General features: G+C 38.1%; 1 protein-coding gene across 1 annotated transcript in view; it reads right to left on the bottom strand.

Moving 5' to 3' along the window:
- roq (RING finger and CCCH-type zinc finger domain-containing protein roquin) overlaps positions 1 to 20,515 on the bottom strand; it is a 711,471-nt gene that overhangs the window by 87,853 nt on the left and 603,103 nt on the right. Inside the window, exon 22 of the mRNA XM_090390025.1 lies at positions 3,898 to 4,011. Within this exon, the coding sequence (XP_090246151.1) occupies positions 3,898 to 4,011 (114 nt within the window). The remainder of the gene's footprint in view (positions 1 to 3,897; positions 4,012 to 20,515) is intronic.

Raw genomic sequence — 20,515 nt, 5'->3', positions numbered from 1 at the left:
TTCTGTGTCATGTGTTAATTTGTATGTATCCCATGCATTTTTCTTCTCTGCCATATGCCTCATTAGTTCATCTGACATCCATTTTGGCCTAAACCTTGAACAATATTTCTTAGTTGGTATGTAAAGCCTAGTAGCTTCCAAGATAAGTTCTTTGAATGCTTCCCATTTTGAATTTGCTGTTGGTAACATCATCAGTTGGTCCCACTGTATAGAATTTAAATAATGTCTCAGTCCATCGTAGTCGCCTTTACGGAAGCAATAACCCTTCCCTTTACCCCAAATGGTAGTTACCTCTCTGAGTAAATCCCACTTCAGCACACTGTGATCACTGCCACCTAGTGGTTCATTTATCTGCAGATTCCTAATGCATGAAGAATCACTGCTGATAATCAAATCAAGAGTATTACTCCCTCTAGTTGCCTCCCGAACATGCTGATATAGAAAACAATCATCCAATAAATACACAAAAGTCCTGCTAGTGTGTGAGTAACCAGCCCCCAAATTCCAGTCAATATCTGGGAAATTAAAATCTCCCATTATAAGACACTCTGATTTACTGGCCCACTCTATTTCCCTGTACAGTTCCTTATTATACTCATCAGAGTCATTAGGCCTATAGCACACTCCTACTCTCAATTTTGATCTCCCAATTCTTATGTCACACCAAACTGTCCAGCGATGTCGACTGGCTTCACTTTCTTGGTTTTTATGTGTTTCTTAACTAATAGCATAACCCCTCCTCCCTTCCTATCCTGTCTATCCTTTCTGTAGACGTTGTACTCCCCAAATTGCAGTTCTGCATCCCTTATATCTGTGTGACACCACGTCTCTGATATCCCAACAATAGCTGCCTTCGATGTTTTGAGCAATACCTCAAATTCATCAAATTTATTTACTAAACTCCTAGCATTGGTGTACACGCAAGTATACCTGCACCTGTTTCTATTCTTAGCTACCCTAACACGACCCATGTGTTTACTTGTACCGCAATGGCTCCCAGCAGTCTCTGAAATACCATGCATCTTGTTTTTCAGGCTTCTGCTCATTCTAATAGAAGCAGTGCAAGAATCTCTTTCACCTGTGCCAGTGGCTACTGTCAATCTATTGGTCTTTGTGTCTATTGGCTACTGTCAATCTATTGGTCAACCCACATCTTGAGTACTGTATACAGGTCTGGAGGCCTCATTTTGCTAGAACAATGAGACTGGTGAGGGGGAAGAAAGTTGGTTGTTTTAGGATTTTATGGTGCATTAGTGTCTAAGGCTATAATGCACCAAATTAAGGGCAAGAAAGGGGCGCTCTTATCGTCAAAGGCTTCAGTTATGCAAATTGCAGCGTTCGAGACTAGGCACCTGTTTGATGATCTGACTGAGGTGTTTAAGGCTTAAATGGATTGAGCAGGCTCAATGCTGATGGGGGTTCTTCCTCTTGCTCAAACTATGCAGATGGGGGGCATGAATTCAAATTGAGGATGGATGGTTGTAGAATAGATGTGTGGAAGTTTGTCTTTAGCCCAAGGGTGTTTATTGTTGGAAAAAACTTCCATGTGTTGTTGTGGAAGTGGATAACATAAATTCAAGGAAGATCTAGACAATTTGGAGGGAATGGATAGGTGAAATGTGAAGGTTTTTTTTTTTTTTTTGGCCGATGCTTTATAAACTTGCTTTCTTGCATCATTTTCCACTACTAATACTAATAATTCTAATTCTGTATATACATTCAATGATCACTGTATTGTGACCATTGATAATGGACTATGCTGCATAGCTTGCAGTATAAAAAGCAGAACAGCTTAATATTCATTTTTCAACGCTAGAGCAGTGGTAATTTGAATTTGCTTATGCAAATCAAAGTGATAAAGGAGCAGTTATGGGATGTAGTAAAGATATCAATGGGTTTCAAAATGGCATGCTTTTGGGAGCTTGCATGTCAGGTGCTTCCATATCAGAAATGGTATGTCTTGTTGGTTGCTCACTGTGGTGTTAAGGTGTATAAAGAATAGTGTTTATTGTGTCAAACCACCTCCCACTAACAGAACTGAAAAGGATTATGCACAGTGGAGGTTCATGATGAGCAAAAGGAGCAGTGAATTGCAGAGTCTCAACAGCAGGTCACTGTGTGGCAGTTGACATCACAATACAATATGAATAATGCAAGAACAAATCTCAAATGATGATACGTTCAACAGCAGATGACTCAAGAGACACCCTCTCTTCACCGCTGATTATCACTGATGGCAAATTTTGCAGTGTCAACAACATGCTGGTTGGACACTGCAGCATTGGAAACCAGTGTGCTGGTCAGATGAGTCCAAAAACCTGGTGCAACATGAGTGCATGGACCCATTGTGTATGGTGCCAACTATCCAGGCAAGTGGCGGTAGTCGCTCAATATGGGGCATGTTCTGCTGGCAAGAACTAGTGGTGCATATGGACCAATGTTTTACTGGTGAGGTCTACCAGCAGCTCTAAGGAGACCACGTGCATCCTGTCATGTTGCATTTTACCCACAGAGAAACGGGATTCTCCAAGACGACAATGTGCATGAGTGGTTGGAGATTCAAAGTGAAGATATCACATCTTGATTGGCCACCAAAGTCGCCTAACCTCAATCCAATGGAGCACCCATGGAATGTTTTGGAACAAGAAGTGAGTCCTATAGATACACAGCCATCAGCTATTCTAGCACTGTGCAAATCCTTGCAGGCATCATGGCTGTAGAACCATATGCCTAGGTGATAAATGGCTGTTAGCAGTGCGAAAGGTGGCCCAGCGTGGTGTTAAGTAGGTGGTCATAATGCAGTGATCGGTGAGTGGATATCTCCTATCACAGATTTAATTTTTAAGAGAGAAAATATTTCATTCATTCTTATATTCTGAAGTCCATTTTGGTTTTGACAGAGTTTCTGGAGGAGGGGTGTTGTTTGTGATATCATCTGAACTGAGTTTTAAACAAAGTGAACACTACTGCTTAGTGTATAGTTTCTTTATGGTTTGGAGAAATTGTTTACTATTTTAGATAACTTCAATGTATCCCATGGAAAAATTTGGAAGTCAACTACAGTATCAGGATGATTCAGCTGTTTAAGGGCTTATTAATGGTTTCAACATAAATAACAGCAAAATGTACTTATTTACATTACTCACAGAGATGGGATTCTGTCACAAAAAAAAAAGTGTCTATGGAGAAGATATTTTAAATAATTAAAACAAATTGCAAGGACTGTTTTCCCTTAAAAAAAAAATCTAAAAACAACAGTTTTATTAGGCTGAGATGTGTTCACAGCCACACATGGGAAGCTAGAGGGAGCAGAATCCTAACAGATTATAAAATGATATGGTGCAAATATAAACAACAGAGGAGCGTTTCAAGGTACGTCATTTTATCATAATTCTAAATGGTAAAAACTAATATGACTGTTAGCATGGCCTACTTCTACAATGCTATGTAGAAGATCATAATTTTTCAATTATTCAATATAATCAGCATTAATATGTACTTATTTTATTCTAATTACATCAATTTTGTACTCACTATCATTATTAAAGTTTTTTATTGTCATAATCTTTTTTTTGTTTTGTTTTGAACATAAGAGTCAACTCATCTTTTATCCTAAATTAGGTTACTATAAAAAAATAAAAAATAAAATAAAGTTGCACATTACCAAGTTTTTGGAATCTGGGTAATCTTTTAACTAGAGATTTAGCCAAAAGATGGCTCAGTTTCCACTAAATTTAACTGAACTTGTAAGGACATGATAAGTCAGTGGACAATTTACAATATATTATAGTTAACTTGATCCATTCAAATACAAAAACTTAAACTGTTACCTTAAAATGCATTATTAAAAAAAAAAAAGAACTCCTAAAAAAGTAATATGGGTGAGTAAAAACTTGCCTTAGTTATTAAACGTTCTTTCTCCAAAATTGTCTTTTCTACAGCCCATAATTCTTCATGAAGTAGCTTCTGGTTTGTCAATTCTCTAACCCTGTTTTCGTCTTTAGATTCAACCTAAAAACAGTGTAATAAAAAATTTTGATTTATGTAATTATTTCTCTATTTGTACATAGATAAAATTTTAATGTATTTATTACCATGCCCAACTACATGCATAGCAGCTGTGCACTATGCCTGAATATAACCATTTTAATGATTATATTCAGCAATTATAAGATTATATAATCATTTAACACAGATACTGGCCCCCTCATTAAAGAAGCTGCCGTGGTAGTTTCTTTGATGAGGGGATAGGTACCTGTGTTAAATTACAAGTAAAACTGGTTACATAATTTTTATGGAGAAGAACTGTTAAATCAGCAGTTGTAACAAAAATGGTGGTGGTGGACCTAACGGGTGCCTCACTTTCTTTTTTATTTCAAGTTTTTGGCATAATTGGAATATACTAATGCTTGACCTTTTAATTATGACTTGCAATACTTATGTAATCTTTTTAGTTTTTAATGAAAAATTTGAAGATTTAAAAATATTGTATTTTTTTTTAAACCTGACATTTTCAAAAAGAACAAAACTTTTAATTCTGCTAAAAAAAAAAAAAATTCTAAATATGAAACTATTAGTCTCTTCCATTCTCAGACAATGTTGATAAGCATGTATAACCTTAAAACTGCATATGCCCACAGATTCCTGCTTATTATGTATATAAAAACAGGGTGTCCAAAATGTGTTTTGCCTGATTTTGGTATAAATTATTAATTATATTTATTAAATATATTTTTATTACATTTTTATTTATGGTATATTATATTATATTTTTTAAATAAAATAAATTTTTTAAAAAATTTAATTTCAGATAGCAGTTTGTTGGACATCGCATGTCAACTTAATAAGAACCAAAAATGAAATTACAGAAGTGAATCGATTGTGAAGGGGAACAATTTGAACTGTTTGATTAATTCATTGACTAAAATAATAGAAATAATGATGAAAATATAGTTCATAATTTGGTTTTTATTTTACCGATTGGTTAATAATTTGTACCAAATTCGAGCAAAACCTTTTGGACACCTTGTATTTAAAAAAGAAAAAATTAAAAAGTATATACAGTGATTTATTTAGTTAGTTCAATCTTTATAAATTTATTTCAAATTGTGCACACTGTTAAACTCATAACATTTGAAATTCTGCAGAAGATCAAGCCATTCATAAATCACTTTGTCCAGCAGAACTGTAGTCTATGTTTTGCATTAATATGACTATCAAAAAGCATGGTATGGATGTAATTGTGTGAACTGTTCAATTTCCCACAATGTGACAGACAGTTTTTCTAAATGTAGTGTCTTAAGATATATGATCTGCATATTTTCAAGTTTCTTTGTGGAAGATGAAGAAAAGATGTTGCAGTATTTAAAAGTAACGGAATGGAATTTAATTTCGGAAAAGGGACAATAGTAGTGGCATGTGATGCAAGAAAGCAAGTGAATGAGCTTATGCAGCATCAGCCAAAAAAAAGATAACACCATTCCCTCCAAATGCCTGTCCAGTTCCTACTTAAATTTATTCAACCTATCAACTTCCACAACGACAGATGGAAGTTCGTTCCAGCAATTAAACACCTAAAGGCAAATTTCCGCACATCTATTCTACATCTGTTCTTTCTTAATTTGAATTTATGCCCCCTTAGGTTCATAATCTGAACAAGTGGAAGGATCCCATCAGAATTCAGCGTGCTCAACCCATTCAAGGCCTTATACACCTCAATCAGATCACCGTGCAGGTGTCTAGTCTCCAGCCACTGCAATTTGCAGAACTTAAGCCTCTCTTGGTAAGAGGATCCCTTCATTCCACTCACCAATCTTGTTGCCCTTCTCTGTACAAGCTCAAGCAAATCTACATCCTTCCTAAAATGAGGCCTCCAGACCTGTACGCAGTACTCAAGGCGTGGCCTGACCATTGCCTTATACAGAGGGACAATCACCTCCTTTTCCCTGCTAGAAAAATTCCTATATATCATTGACAAAACCCCATGACCTGCCCTGGCAGCCTGTCTGCATTGCTCAGAAAACTTCATATCTGACTGCACAGTTACTCCCAGGACTTTTTCATTTTCTACCACCTTAAGTGTAGTACCACACAGATGGTACGTTTCTCTGGGGTTACTTCTACCCATATGCAGTACTTTGCATTTGTCAAGGTTAAACTTCAGTTGCCACTTCTTAGCCCATCTGCCCAAATTTTCTAGATCCTGTTGCAGTAGCACACTGCCATTACTGTCATTAACAACCCTGCCAACCTTTGTATCATCTGCAAACTTCGACACTAAGCCTGATATACCTTCATCAATATCATTGATAAATATACAAAACAATAGTGGACCCAACACCGAAACCCGTGGGACTCCACTAATAACATTAGTCCACGAAGAGCAGCACCCACTGATTACCACCCTTTGTCTTCTTCCACTCAACTATCCTTTTATCCATTGTATCAACTTACCCCTAATACCATTCTGCTCCAATTTGTACAATAGTCTTCCATGCGCAACAGTGTCAAAAGCTTTCCTGAAATCTAAATACAGGTGGTGCCTCGCAATTCGACGTACCGCTATTCGACAGTTGAATTTCATGGGCCAGTGAAAACGCTACATGATACTGCACAATAGAATTCTTTGCTGGACTACGTAACTGCGTTTAACGTTATTAAATAGCACTAAATAGTGACGGCTGCTTCATACATTTTAACCAATGGTATTAAAGAGCGAGAGTAACATTTAACCAATGATAGATAAAGCGGGAATAGATCCCTCAATCGTTCAGCTACGTTAGCAGCCCTCAAAGATAGCTACAGGTATGCCGTCAGTTCTTCCTCAGTTATGAGACAACATTATCTCATTAATAATCGTAGTCTGAGTTCATGTTTGCTCTAGTTGTTTGTGCTAATTTATAATTCTGCATTTCTCATAAAGTAAAAAGTTTTGTGCTTTGGCAGTTATTTATTTTTTGAGTGAAATTTGATAATGGGTCCAAAGAGAAGTGAACAGCGGAATAATTCAGGAAAGAAACACACTTGATTGAGCATAGAAAAGAAGAAAGAAATTATAGAAAAAGTGCAGAAAGGTAGAACAATTACAGATGTAGCTCAAGAGTATGGCGTCCCTAGGTCAACCGTGGCAACTTTTTGGCAACAAAGAGACAAGATTATAGGTGCTAGGGTGTTCACTGGAGCAATGAAAATTTCTGACAGAAACAGATCTTTAATCAATGAAGAAATGGAAAAGCTGCTTCTTACCTGGATTAGAGAAAGACAGATGAAAGGAGATCCAATAACTCAGGCAATGATCTGTGAGAAGGCTAGGTTAATTTTTGAAGAATTGCAGAAGAAAATTCCAGGACATATCTCAGATAAAACTGAGGAATTCAAGGCAAGTCGTGGGTGGTTTCATAAATTCAAAGGTAGAACAGGTATCCATAGTGTTCTCAGACATGGGGAAGCTGGTAGTGCAGATAAAAAGGCTGCGGAAGAGTTGGTGAAAAAATTGGATATTTAATCATGAAGGAAGGCTACTTGCCACAGCAAATTTTTAACGGGGATGAAACTGGGTTATTTTGGAAGTGCTTACCAAATCGAACATACATCACGCAAGAAGAAGTGACGCTCCCAGGACATAAGCCTATGAAAGATAGGCTTACCTTGTTATTGGCAGCAAATGCAAGCAGAGACTTTAAAGTAAAGCCACTTCTCGTTTACTCCTCGCTGCTTTGGGAAGAAAATCATCAAGTCCAAACTGCCAGTGATGTGGAGATCCAATGCAAAAGCCTGGGTAGACCAGAAAGTCTTCAAAGATTGGATTTTTGAGGAGATTGCCCCGAGTGTAAAAAAATTCCTCATTGACAACAATTTACCTTTGAAAGCACTGCTGATTCTTGACAATGCTAGTGCCCATCCCCAAGAGTTGGCAAACATTCTTGAAATTGACTTTGATTTCATCAAAGTCCAGTTTTTGCCTCCAAACACCACATCACTGATCCAATCCATGATTCAAGAAGTAATTACCTGTTTTAAAAAACTTTACACCAAGGCTTTGTTTTTCACAGTTTTTTGACGTAATTCATTCTTCTGATAAGACACTGAAGGAGTTCTGGAAGACGGAGTTCAATATTCTTCATGCCATTTCTTTAATTAAACTGCCTGGAAGGGAGTGACACAGAGGACCCTTTGTGCATCATGGAAGAAACTCGTTCCTTCCTTTTTTCGGGATGACAACAATGCAGTCCAAGCTGCTGAAGAATCAGAAGGCGGCCATGCGAGAAATCATTTCGATGGCGGAGAACCTCGACATAGGAGAAGTCGATGAGGCTGATGTGGAAGAGCTTGTGGAGAATCACGATGACGAACCAACCATGGAAGAACTCAAAACACTCAGCGAAAAGGAAACAAAAGAGAGAGAAAAGGAAATTTCACTTGAAGAAGAAGAAGAGGAAAAAAGGGCAGATACCAACAGCTGCCATTAAAGAAATTTTATTCCATTGGGAGAAGGTGAACTCTGCTTGTTTAAAATGGCACCCCAACACTGCTGTTGTAACTAGAATGACAGACTTGTTTAACAACACTACTATGCAGCACTTCAAGGCTATCTTGAAAAAGAGGGAGAGACAGTCCACCCTTGATCAATTCCTCATCCCCATTCAAGCCAAGAGGAGAAGAGAAAGGGTAGAACAAGATAAATAAAACATCCTTCCAACATCTAAGGCTCAATGAAATGTATGTACTCATTATGTATTTTGTAATTTTGTTTGTTATATGGTAGAATATAGTGAAGTCAATAATACTGTGTATTTCTCTCCGACAACGAATTAATCAATTTTCCACAAACTTATATGAAAAATATTGACCCGCAATTCGACAAATTTGCAATTCGACTCTAATTCGACGACAGATTACAGTCGAATTGCGAGGCACCACTGTATATGATATCAAAATTATTTTTTGCAACCATTTCCTTTGTAACCACATCATAATATCCTATCAAATTTGTCAGACAAGACTTTCCCTTAACAAACCCATGCTGTGTCTGAATTATTGCTGCAGTCTTGTCTAGATGATCCTGCAATGCATCTTTAACCAGTGACTCCATTATTTTACTCAGAACTTCTGTTGTGGTCTGTAATTACTCATGCCATACTCGAGTATGGCAGTACAAGATACTACATGGCAACTACTGACGAAGGAGGATTGAACACAGTAGAATTATATTTTTTTTTTTTTTTTTTTTTTTATGAAAACCCCAAACACGAAAGGTATCAAAACCTATAGTACTTAGTACCGTGCATGGGTTGAAGGAGAAGTATGGGGGGAGGGGATGCCGGAAACTTTGCTCTAGAGACTAAACATGGGTTTCACCACTTCAAGCCTCCAATAAGCAAAGTGGTGGTATTTCACCGGTTGATGAAAGTCATCTACCACATGGAATACCTTTAAAACAATAATCACAGAAACCATGAATACATTAGAATTAGCAGAGGGATATGATGCAAGGAAGCAAGTTTATGCAGCATCAGCCAAAAAAAAAAAAAAACCCCCTCCCATATCACTTATCTATTCACTCCAAATGCTTGTTCAGCTCAGCCTAAAATTTATTTAAGCTATCAACTTCCACAAGAGATGGAGGTCTGTACCAGCAATCAACTACCCGCTGGCTAAATGCATATTTCTGCACATCTATTCTACAACTGTCTTTCCTCAGTGTGAACCTATGCCCCCTCAGGTTCTTAATCTGAGCAAGAGGAAGAATCCAATCACCATTGAGATTGCTCAAACCATTCAAGGCCTTATACACCTCAATTAGATCACCTTGCATATGCCTAGTCTATAGATGATGCAATTTGCAGAACTTAAGCCTATCTTGGTAAGAGAACGTCTTTGTTCCCCTGACCAATCTTGTTGCCCTTCTTTGTACTTGTTCTAGAAACTCTACGTCCTTCCTAAAATGAGGCCTCCAGACCTGTACACAGTATTCAAGGTGTGGTTAACCTAACCTTTGTTTTATTATTATTAGCCATATGGTGCACTGATGCTTATGCTGCACCAACCAAAAAAACAAATTTCTAAATTACAGAGAGAGAGAGAGAGAGAGAGAGAGAGAGAGAGAGAGAAGTAGAAGGGAATCACCAAGAAAGAGAAGAATGACGATATCCAGCTCAGCAACCTGGGTGTGCCAAGCCGATACTCACCAGATGTGAGCACCTGAGGTTAGACCTTAAGCATGATATACTCTCATCAATATCATTGATGAATACACAAAACAACAATGGGCCCAGCAATGGTTCCACGAAGAGCAGTGTCCACTGATTACCACTTTCTGTCGTCTCCCACTCAACTATACCTTTATCCATTGTAGCAACTTTCCCTAAATGCCATACTTCTCCAATTTGTACAGCAGTCTTCCATGTGAAACAGTATCAAAAACTTGCCTGAAATCCAAGTATATGATATCAAAATTATTTTTTGCATCCAGTTACTTTGTGAGCACATCATTATATCCAATCAAATTTGTCAGAGAAGACCTCCCTTTAACAAACCCATGCTGTGTCTTAACTACTACTACTGCAGTCTTGTCTAGATGATCCTGCAATGCTTCTTTAAACAGTGACATACCATTAAGAAATTCCAGAACAAGGAAGATGCAAAATGGATGAATATTAGCATTAGCATTGGAAGAGGCATTTGATGCAAGAAAGCAAGCTTATGCAGCATCAGGAAAAAAAACAAACAAACAAATAAATAAATAAATAAAAAATAACCACTTCCACTTCACCCCTCTGTTCGTTCGAAATATCTGTCCAGTTGAGCCTTAAACTTATTTAGACTATCAACTTCCACGACAAGGGATGGAAGTCTATTCTACCAACCAACCACCCGCTGGCTAAAGGCATATTTCCTCACGTCTATCCTACATCTGCCTTTCCTCAATTTGAATTTATGCCCTCTCAGGTGATTATTCTGAACAAGAGGAAGAATCCCATCAGCATTGAGCATGCTCAAACCATTCAAGGCTTTATACACCTCTATCAGATCACCTCGCCGGTGCCTAGTCTCCAGACACTATAATTTGCAAAACGTAAGCCTTTCTTCGTAAGAGCACCCCTTTGTTCCATTCACTAATCTCGTTGCCCTTCTCTGTACTCGTTCCAGCATCTCTACATCCTTCTCGAAATGAGGCCTCCAAACCTGTATACAGTACTCTAGGTGCGGTCTGACCATTGCCTTTTATACAAGGGAATAATCACCTCCTTATCCCTGCTAGAAAAATTCCTATATATCATCGACATTACACCATGAGCTACTCTTGCAGCCCGTCTGCACTGCTCAGAAAACTTCATATCTGCCTGCACAACCACCCCCAGGTCCCTTTCATTCTCTACCACTGTCAGTGCAGTACCACAGAGCTGATACGTTGCTCTGGGGTTGCTGTTTCCCATATGTAGTACTTTACATTTGTCAATGTTAAACTTCATTTGTCACCTCTCAGCCCATCTGCTCAACCTTTCCAGATCCTGTTGCAGTAGCATAGTGTCAGTAGTGTCCTTGACAACCCTGCCAACTTTGTATCGTTTGCAAACTTGGACATAAAGCTTGATATACCATCATCAGTATCATTTATAAATACAGAAAACAATAATGGACCCAATACTGAACCCTGAGGGACTCCACTAATAACATTAGTCCGCAATGAGCAGTGTCCATTGATTACCACTCTCTGTCTTCTCCCCCTCAACCACCCCTTTATCCATAGCAGCAATTTGCCTCCAATACCACACTGCGCCAATTTGTGCAGCAGTCTTCCATGTGCAACAGTATCAAAAGCCTTTCTAAGATCCAAGTATATAATATCAAAGTTATTCCCTGCATCCAGTTCTTTTGTGACTGCATCATACTATCCAATCAAATTGGTCAGGCAAGACTTCCCCTTAACAAAACCATGCTGTGTCTGAGCTATAACTGAACTCTTGTCTAGATGATCCTGTAGTGCTTCTTTAACCAGTGCCTCCATTAATTTTCCAGAAACAGAAGTTAAACTAACAGGTCTATAATTACTTGTGTCACCCCTTGATCCTCCTTTGTGAATTGGGGTCACATTTGCACATCTCCAGTCCATGGGACTTCCCCTGAGTCCAAGGAAGCTCTCATAATTATCGCTAAGGTTTGCTTATTTCTTTTGCTGCTTCCTTTAATATAACTTGATAGATCCCATCCACCCCAGGTGCCTTTCTTGTATTTATCTTCAACAATTTCTCCTCCACTTTACTCTCAGTTATTACAAGATTCTCTAGCTTACTGCCAGAGTTGAATACACCTCTGGCATTCCCCTCGCTGAATAACTCCTCATGTGTGAATGTCGATGCAAAATATTCATTCAGTTTGTTAGCTACCTGAGCAGGATCATCAACAGTTGACCCATCGATATCAAGTGGACCAATCTGATTCATCCTCTTCCTTCTAGAGTTTACATAAGTAAAGAACTCTTTGCTGTTTTTCTTTGCATCCCTTGCCAAAGATTTCTCGTAATATGCCTTCGCCTGCCTAACCTCCTTTGTAACTTGGTTACAAAGGAGGTTAGGCAGGCGAAGGATCAACTTGTATCTATCATAGGCTTCTGTTCACGTGTTAATTTGTATGGATCCCATGCATTTTTCTTCTCTGCCATATGTCTAATTAGTTCATCTGACATCCACTTAGGCCTAAACCTTGAACAATATTTCTTAGTTGGTATGTAAAGCCTAGTAGCTTCCAAGATAAGTTCTTTGAATGCTTCCCATTTTGAATTTGCTGTTGGTAACATCATCAGTTGGTCCCACTGTATAGAATTTAAATACTGTCTCAGTCCATCGTAGTCGCCTTTACAAAAGCAATAACCCTTCTCTTTACCCCTAATGGTAGTTACCTCTTTGAGTAAATCCCACTTCAGCACACTGTGATCACTGCCACCTAGTGGTTCATTTACCTGCAGATTCTTAATGCATGAAGAATCACTACTGATAATCAAATCAAGAGTATTACTCCCTCTAGTTGCCTCACGAACATGCTGATGTAGAAAACAATCATCCAATAAATCCAAAAGTTGCAGCTAGTTTTATTGCAGCAAAATGCAAAGTTTTATACTTGGAGCTGAGTAACCCCAAAATAACTTATATACTTAGTGGGATTGAATTTAAAAAAGCAGATTAATAAAGGGATTTGGGAGTTCCGATACAGGCAGATATGAAATTCTATGAGCAGTAAAAACAGATGTCTAGGAAAGCCTATAGAGCCCTACTGATAATTTATCAAACAATAGTCTCTAGAGATAAGGAGGTCACAATCACACTGTACCAACAATTGTAAGACTGCACTTTGGATACTGTGTCCGAGTATAGAGACTTCATCTAAAAAAGAAAATCTGCTTCTGGAAAGGATCCAGATTAAATAAATAGCAGTTTATTAGTCAGTAAATTTGATACAATTTTATCAACCAACCCTGGAGGGTGCACAGACTATAAGGGTTTAATTAAGAGCTAAATATTACATAAATCAAGAATAAAAGTAAATTTATTACAGAAGATAGATAAAGAATACATACCAGTCATAACATCACACAGCTTTCAAAATTAATGTACAAAATATAATAAGCATCACACATAAAAATAAATAAAATAAAAAAATAATTATAATGTACACTTCAAGGTAACACAAAATTAAAGACAGCATTCAACAAGACTGTAAAGAATTAAGACTGATAAAGCACTAATATGAGGTAAAAATAAATTTAACAGTATTATACCTATAATTCTTTTCAGATACAAAAAAAAGTAAGTCAATTTCGAACTTATTTATTAGTTTAATGGAAGAATAAGGAAAGAACCAGTCAAGGAATAAATTATATTACATAATGTATTAACTTAGGTTTTGTTCTCGTATTTCTTGTGGAGGATGTGCCAGTCCATCTTGTCCCACAAAGAAGGGATATCCCATTTTAATTTGTATAATTTAAAAAACAAATTCACTCTAGCATAAACTTTTCTATGGGCATATGTGCAAGGCTTTCATAAATCTGCTTTCTAGATCTGGTACTCAAATCCTGATTTAACATTAATCCATTTAATAATGTTATACTGTACAAAATGGATGCCTTCCGATTAGTGTGGCAGCAGCTGACCAAATCTCAGCAACATACACTGAGTGATCACTGAATTATGACCACCTACCTAATACTTTGTAGGTCCTCCTTTTGCCCTCAGTACAGCAGCTATCCGACGTGGCATTGATTCATCTAGATGTCGGAAGCATTCGGGAGGTATGGCCAACCAAGCTGTGTGTAATGCGGTCAGCAATGCAGGTATGGAGGTGATTGGTGTATCGAGATGCTTGATATGCCTTTCCATAGTGTCCCACAAGTGCTCTATGGGATTGATATCACGGGAGTTCGGAGGCGAATTGATATGCTGGAAGTCAGAACTGTGTTCCTCAAACCATTCCTGCATATCAAGTGCCAGATTGCTCAGCACACTGTCGTCTTGGAAGACACCATCACCATTCGGGAAAAAGTGTAACATAGCAGGGTGTACACAATCAGTAAGTAGTTGACGATAGTGGAGACCAGTGATACGTTGTTCCACATGCACCAGGGGTCCAAGTTCTTGCCAGTAAAACATGCCCTACACTATACAACCGCCTCCACCAGCCTGAACGTTTGATACCATGCATGATGGATGAAGAGCCTCATGTTGTTGATGCCAAATCCGTACACGACCATCCACGGTGTAGAGTACATAATGTGACTCATCCGACAAGCACACCTTCTTCCAGTCTTCTAACATCCAACTTGCATGCTTTTTGCACCAGGTGAGTCTTTTACACAGATGAACCTTGGTTAGGAGAGGATGCAGTAGGGGTCGTCTGCTGGTATAGCCCATACGTGTGAGAGTGCGACACATGGTCATGCCAGATATTGTTCTGGGTTGGCCAATGTATTAGGTAGTGAACTCTTCAACAGTGCTGTGCCTGTTCGAGTCGTCGGACCTGGCACTTGCCTCTAACATCAACCTTTCGCTGACCTTTGCAGTTTTGCTGTCGGGTTGTTGTTGAACCGTTGTCGGGTCAATGGTTCACATTCAGTTTTCATAGGGGCGGTCATAATTCAGTGATCACTCAGTGTATAAAATGTGAGTAACAGAGACATGGGCAAGGTTTTGTTTAAGCAGCTATAGCAAGTGAATTGTATTACTCATAATATTCTTAATATGGAATTTAAAGAGAAGCTTTCATAAAAGTAGATTCCAAGATCTTTTTGAGTGGAAACCTTGAAAGAGTGATTGTATAAAGTAAGCCTTCAAAAAAGAAAAAAAAAAAGGAGATAATTTTCTTGAGGTCAGATGAGCTGATTTGTTGATGTCAAAATCAAAAACATTAAAGAAGGTATGGATTGTAATAAGTGGATCATTCAATTTAGAGTTATTAATGAAAGACTTTAACCAGAGATAGTACAGATCTTAAAATTATCAGCATGCCCAATTATCAGAATGTTATTCCTGAACGAGGGGAGAAAGAACAGCTTGAAATAAAAAAAAAAACTGCAGACAGAGTGCCCCCCCCTTTTTTTTTTTTTTTTTTAAATAGGCTTCTGGAGTTTGGAAAGTTGACTCATAATAACTGCAATAAAATACACCACTGCATATGATAAAAACCTTATTAGAATAAAATAAAAATAAAACAGGATAAAATTTGATGTAAAAATAAAATACATCAACAACTGTAGAGTTAAAAGTGACAAAAATATAGACAGAATTAAAATATGCACAAAACATCGCAAATTAAAAGTGATAAAACAACACCATAGCTTTCAAAGACAACCATCTCCTTTATCAACAGTGGATCTTTACTGTCATTGCACATCCTTAAATAACCATGAGCTGTGATACTGCTGATGTTATTTAAGGATGTGCTTTAACAGTTCTAATGTTGATAAAGGAAGTGGTCAACTTTGAAAGCTATGGTGTTGCTAAATTTATCACTAAAATTATCACTTTTGATTTGTAATACTTTATGTATATTTTAATTTTATGTATTTAATTCTATCTATATTTTTATTGGTTTTAACTCTACAGTTATCAGTTAATTTTATTTTTACATCAATTTTTATGCTGTTTTATTTTTATTTATTTTAATAGAGTTTTGGTCATACATGGCTGGTATATTCCATTGCAGTTATTACGAGACAGAGTGATTTAGCAAAGAAGAGTTAAAGAGGTAAAGTCAAACAGGATGAGAGGGCAGACTTCACAGTTTGGCTCCATACGTAATTAGAAGAATTAAGGAGATAATGTATGTGTGTGAGTCTGTATGTCTGTCTGCACATCTATACATCAAATACAGACTGGTAATGTTCACTATGCATCTAAAGTGGTTAACAGCAATATGCTGAACTGGACTGAATTATCACTGCACTGCTGATTTTCTGGCTGTGCTATACACCAGAGTGCCACAGTGTAGTTGGATCATATTATGGCTTCGTACAGGTGAAGAGAATAAAGATTAGCTCTTCATGTCATGGCAGGGACCACCGTGAGGATGTTAAATTTCTTCAGATAAATAATTCATAGATATTCTGTGTTTCAGGAAGTTTAGTGCTTTCTTAATATTAAGCCTAGGAATTGGAAGTTGTCACAGAGTGGTATAACACGTTTCCTCCACTGCAATTTTGGGTCAGGGTGCATTCTTTACTTCTTGGAGAAACATACAAAGATGGCTTTCTGTGGAGACAGTTGGTATGTATCATTTATTGAGACTTGGAGTTGTCTTTCGGCAAAAGATATGCAGTGAGTGACTGGGTTTGGTGAGGTCACTAGCATAAAGGTAAGTTTCTACAGAATTTGGAATGGTTTTCATCATTGTATTTAATCCAACTAGGAAAAGCAAAGCACCCAGGACTAACCTTGTAGCACTATTACCTTCAGAATACAGAAAGGGGAAAACATATTTTGATAATGGACCTAAACTTTTGATCTTGGAGAAAGCTTTGAATTAAAGATGGTGTCCACACATACCTAAGTTCCAGGGCATATTAGCATTAGTAGAGGTATACAAAGCAAGCTTATGCAGCATCATCCAACCCCCCCCCCCCCCCATTTCATCCCCCATTCGTTCCAAATGCCTGTCCAGCTCAGCCTTAAATTTATTTAGGCTATCAACTTCCACAACAAAAGATGAAAGTCTGTTCCACCAATCAACCACTTGCTGGCTAAAGGCAAACTTCCACACATCTATTCTACAACTGTCTTTCTTTAATTTGAATCTATGACCCCTCAAGGTATTTAATCTGAGCAAGAGGAAGAATCCCATCAGCATTCAGCTTGCTCAACCCATTCAAGGCCTTATACACTTCAATCAGATCACCTCGGAAGTGCCTACTCTCAAGGCACTGTAATTTGCAGAAATTAAGCCTTTATTCGTAAGAGCACCCCATTGTTCTCCTCACCAATCTTGTTGCCCTTCTTTGTACTTGTTTTAGCAACTCTACATCCTTCTTGAAATGAGGCCTCCAGACCTGTACACAGTACTCTAGGTGTGGCCTGACCATTGCCTTGTACAATGGGATAATCACCTCCCTGTCCCTGATAGCAAAATTCCTATATATCATTGACAAGAATCCATGACCTGCCCTGGCAGCCTGTCTGCATTGCCCAGACAACTTCATATTTGACTCCACAATTACCTCAGGTCTTTTTCACTTTCCACTTCCCTGAGTGCAGCACACAGTTGGTACATTTCTCTTCGGTTACTGCTACCCATATGCAGTACTTTGCACCTGTCAATATTAAACTTCAATTACCACTTTTCAGCCCATTTGCCCAACTTGTCTAGATCCAGTTGGAGTAACATACTGTCATTAACGACTCTGTCAACCTTTGTATCATCTGTAAACTTGGACATTAATTCTGATATACCTTCATCAATATGATTGATGAATACTTATTCAAAAGTACTGATATCACCCTTACATTCTCATCTTACAATAAAATACATAAAATTACCACATTAGTGACATGAATAATATCATCTACTTAATAAAATGTCAAGATAACTGTAATGCTTGCTATAATGGCAGCACCACCACAAAATACGGTTCTACCAAAACATCAAACACACGTGCTTACTACCACTACAATAGCTTTAGGATGGGACAGTCCAATACCGAATTAGCAACGCATGTTGAATCCCACAATCACACCCACTTAGTAGATTCAGCCATTCCTATTATCAAATTAAAATCCAGTTTTAAAATTTTCCAATATGAAGCCCTAGTTATAGAATGGTTTCGCCGCCATTCCACTCTTCAAGTATTAAATTCCAAATTACCCTATAACATTGATACGCGTGGGAATCTCATGCACCTGAGATTCCCACGCGTATCAAGGAGCATCACGGGAACTTAGTCTTCTTAAATACACGCGTTTACTCTCATTCTACCTTTGCCAAATGAAGACGTGTAAAACGAAAGCCACTTGTTATGGCTATTGGCCTTCTGTTTCCAACCGTATAACTAAAATCGTTTCAAAATTCAACATTGACAACCAAGGACGAAGATGTGCACCTCTACTTCATTGCGCACATTTTAATTCTGTTCTTAAATTCTAACTTATTCATGCTAACTTAAATTTAAAATTATCATCCAATTTATTCCAACATCAATGCAGATTATAAAAAGGTGAGTATCATAATAAAATAATAAATTATAATAAATTAAATTAAGCTACGCTATTATATTGTGTCGATTGACGAATACACAAAACAACAATGGGGCAAGCACCGGACCCTGGGGAACTACACTAATAACATTTGTCCATGAAGAGCAGTGTCCATTGATTACCACTCTCTGTTGTCTCCTACTCAATCATCCCTTTATCCATTATAGCAACTTACCTTTAATGCAATAGCATTAGCATTAGTGGAGGCATTTGATACAAAAAAGCAAGCTTATGCAGCATCAGCCAAAAAAAAAAAAAAAAAAATATATATATATATATATAAAAAATAACCACTTCCACTTCACTCCTCTGTTCGTTCGAAAAACCTGTCCAGCTGAGCCTTAAACTTATTTAGGCTATCAACTTCCATGACAAGGGATGGAAGTCTGTTCCACCAACCAACCACCTGCTGGCTAAAGGCAAACTTTCACACATCTATCCAACATCTGTCTTTCCTCAATTTGAATTTATGCCCTCTCAGGTGATTATTCTGAGCAAGAGGAAGAATCCCATCAGCATTGAGCATGCGCTAACCATTCAAGGCTTTATACACCTCTATCAGATCACCTCGCTGGTGCCTAGTCTCCAGACACTGCAATTTGCAAAACTTAAGCCTTTCTTCGTAAGAGCACCCCTTTGTTCCATTCACTAATCTTGTTGCCCTTCTCTGTACTCGTTCCAGCATCTCTACATCCTTCTTGAAATGAGGCCTCCAGACCTGTATACAGTACTCAAGGCCGACCGGGCTAGCCGAGTGGGTAAAGTACCTGACCGGCAACCCAAAGGTCACGGGTTCGATTCCCGCCTCGGGCTTGGATCAAAGTACTGCAAAAACCTTGGGAGGTGCAATATGGCCACAGAAGCCAATGCGCCAACAATTACCAAATAAAAAAAATAAAACAGTACTCAAGGTCTGGCCTGACCATTGCCTTATACAAGGGAATAATCACATCCTTATCCCTGCTAGAAAAATTCCTATATATCATCGACAATACAACATGAGCTACTCTTGCAGCCCGTCTGCAAACTTCATATCTGAAAACTTCATATCTGCCTGCACAACCACCCCCAGTTCCCTTTCATTCTCTACCACTGTCAGTGTAGTACCACAGAGTTGATACGTTGCTCTGGGGTTGCTGTTTCCCATATGTAGTACTTTACATTTGTCAATGTTAAACTTCATTTGCCACCTCTCAGCCCATCTGCTCAACCTTTCCAGATCGTCTTGCAGTAGCATAGTGTCAGTAGTGTCCTTGACAACCCTGCCAACCTTCATATCGTCTGCAAACTTGGACATTAAGCTTGATATGCCATCATCGATATCATTTATAAATACAGAAAACAATAATGGACCCAATACTGAACCCTGAGGGACTCCACTAATAACATTAGTCCACGATGAGCAGTGTCCATTGATTACCACTCTCTGTCTGCTCCCCCTCAATCACCCCTTTATCCATAGCAGCAATTTGCCTCCAATGCCACACTGCTCCAATTTGTGCAGCATTCTTCCACGTGCAAAAGTATCAAAAGCCTTTATAAGATCCAAGTATATAATATCAAAGTTATTCCCTGCATCCAGTTCTTTTGGACTGCATCATAGTATCCAATAAAATTGGTCAGGCAAGACTTCCCCTTAACAAAACCATGCTGTGTCTGAGCTATAACTGAACTCTTGTGTAGATGATCCTGCAGCACTTCTTTAACCAGTGCCTCCATTAATTTTCCGGGAACAGAAGTTGAACTAACAGGTCTATAATTACTTGTGTCTCCCTTTG

This window comes from Mastigoproctus giganteus, chromosome 2 (assembly GCF_048544385.1).
Source record: "Mastigoproctus giganteus isolate SK-2022 chromosome 2, ASM4854438v1, whole genome shotgun sequence".
Taxonomy (NCBI): domain Eukaryota; kingdom Metazoa; phylum Arthropoda; class Arachnida; order Uropygi; family Thelyphonidae; genus Mastigoproctus; species Mastigoproctus giganteus.
The sequence above is the reverse complement of the archived record's forward strand: the minus strand, read 5'-3'. Positions and strand labels throughout refer to the sequence as shown.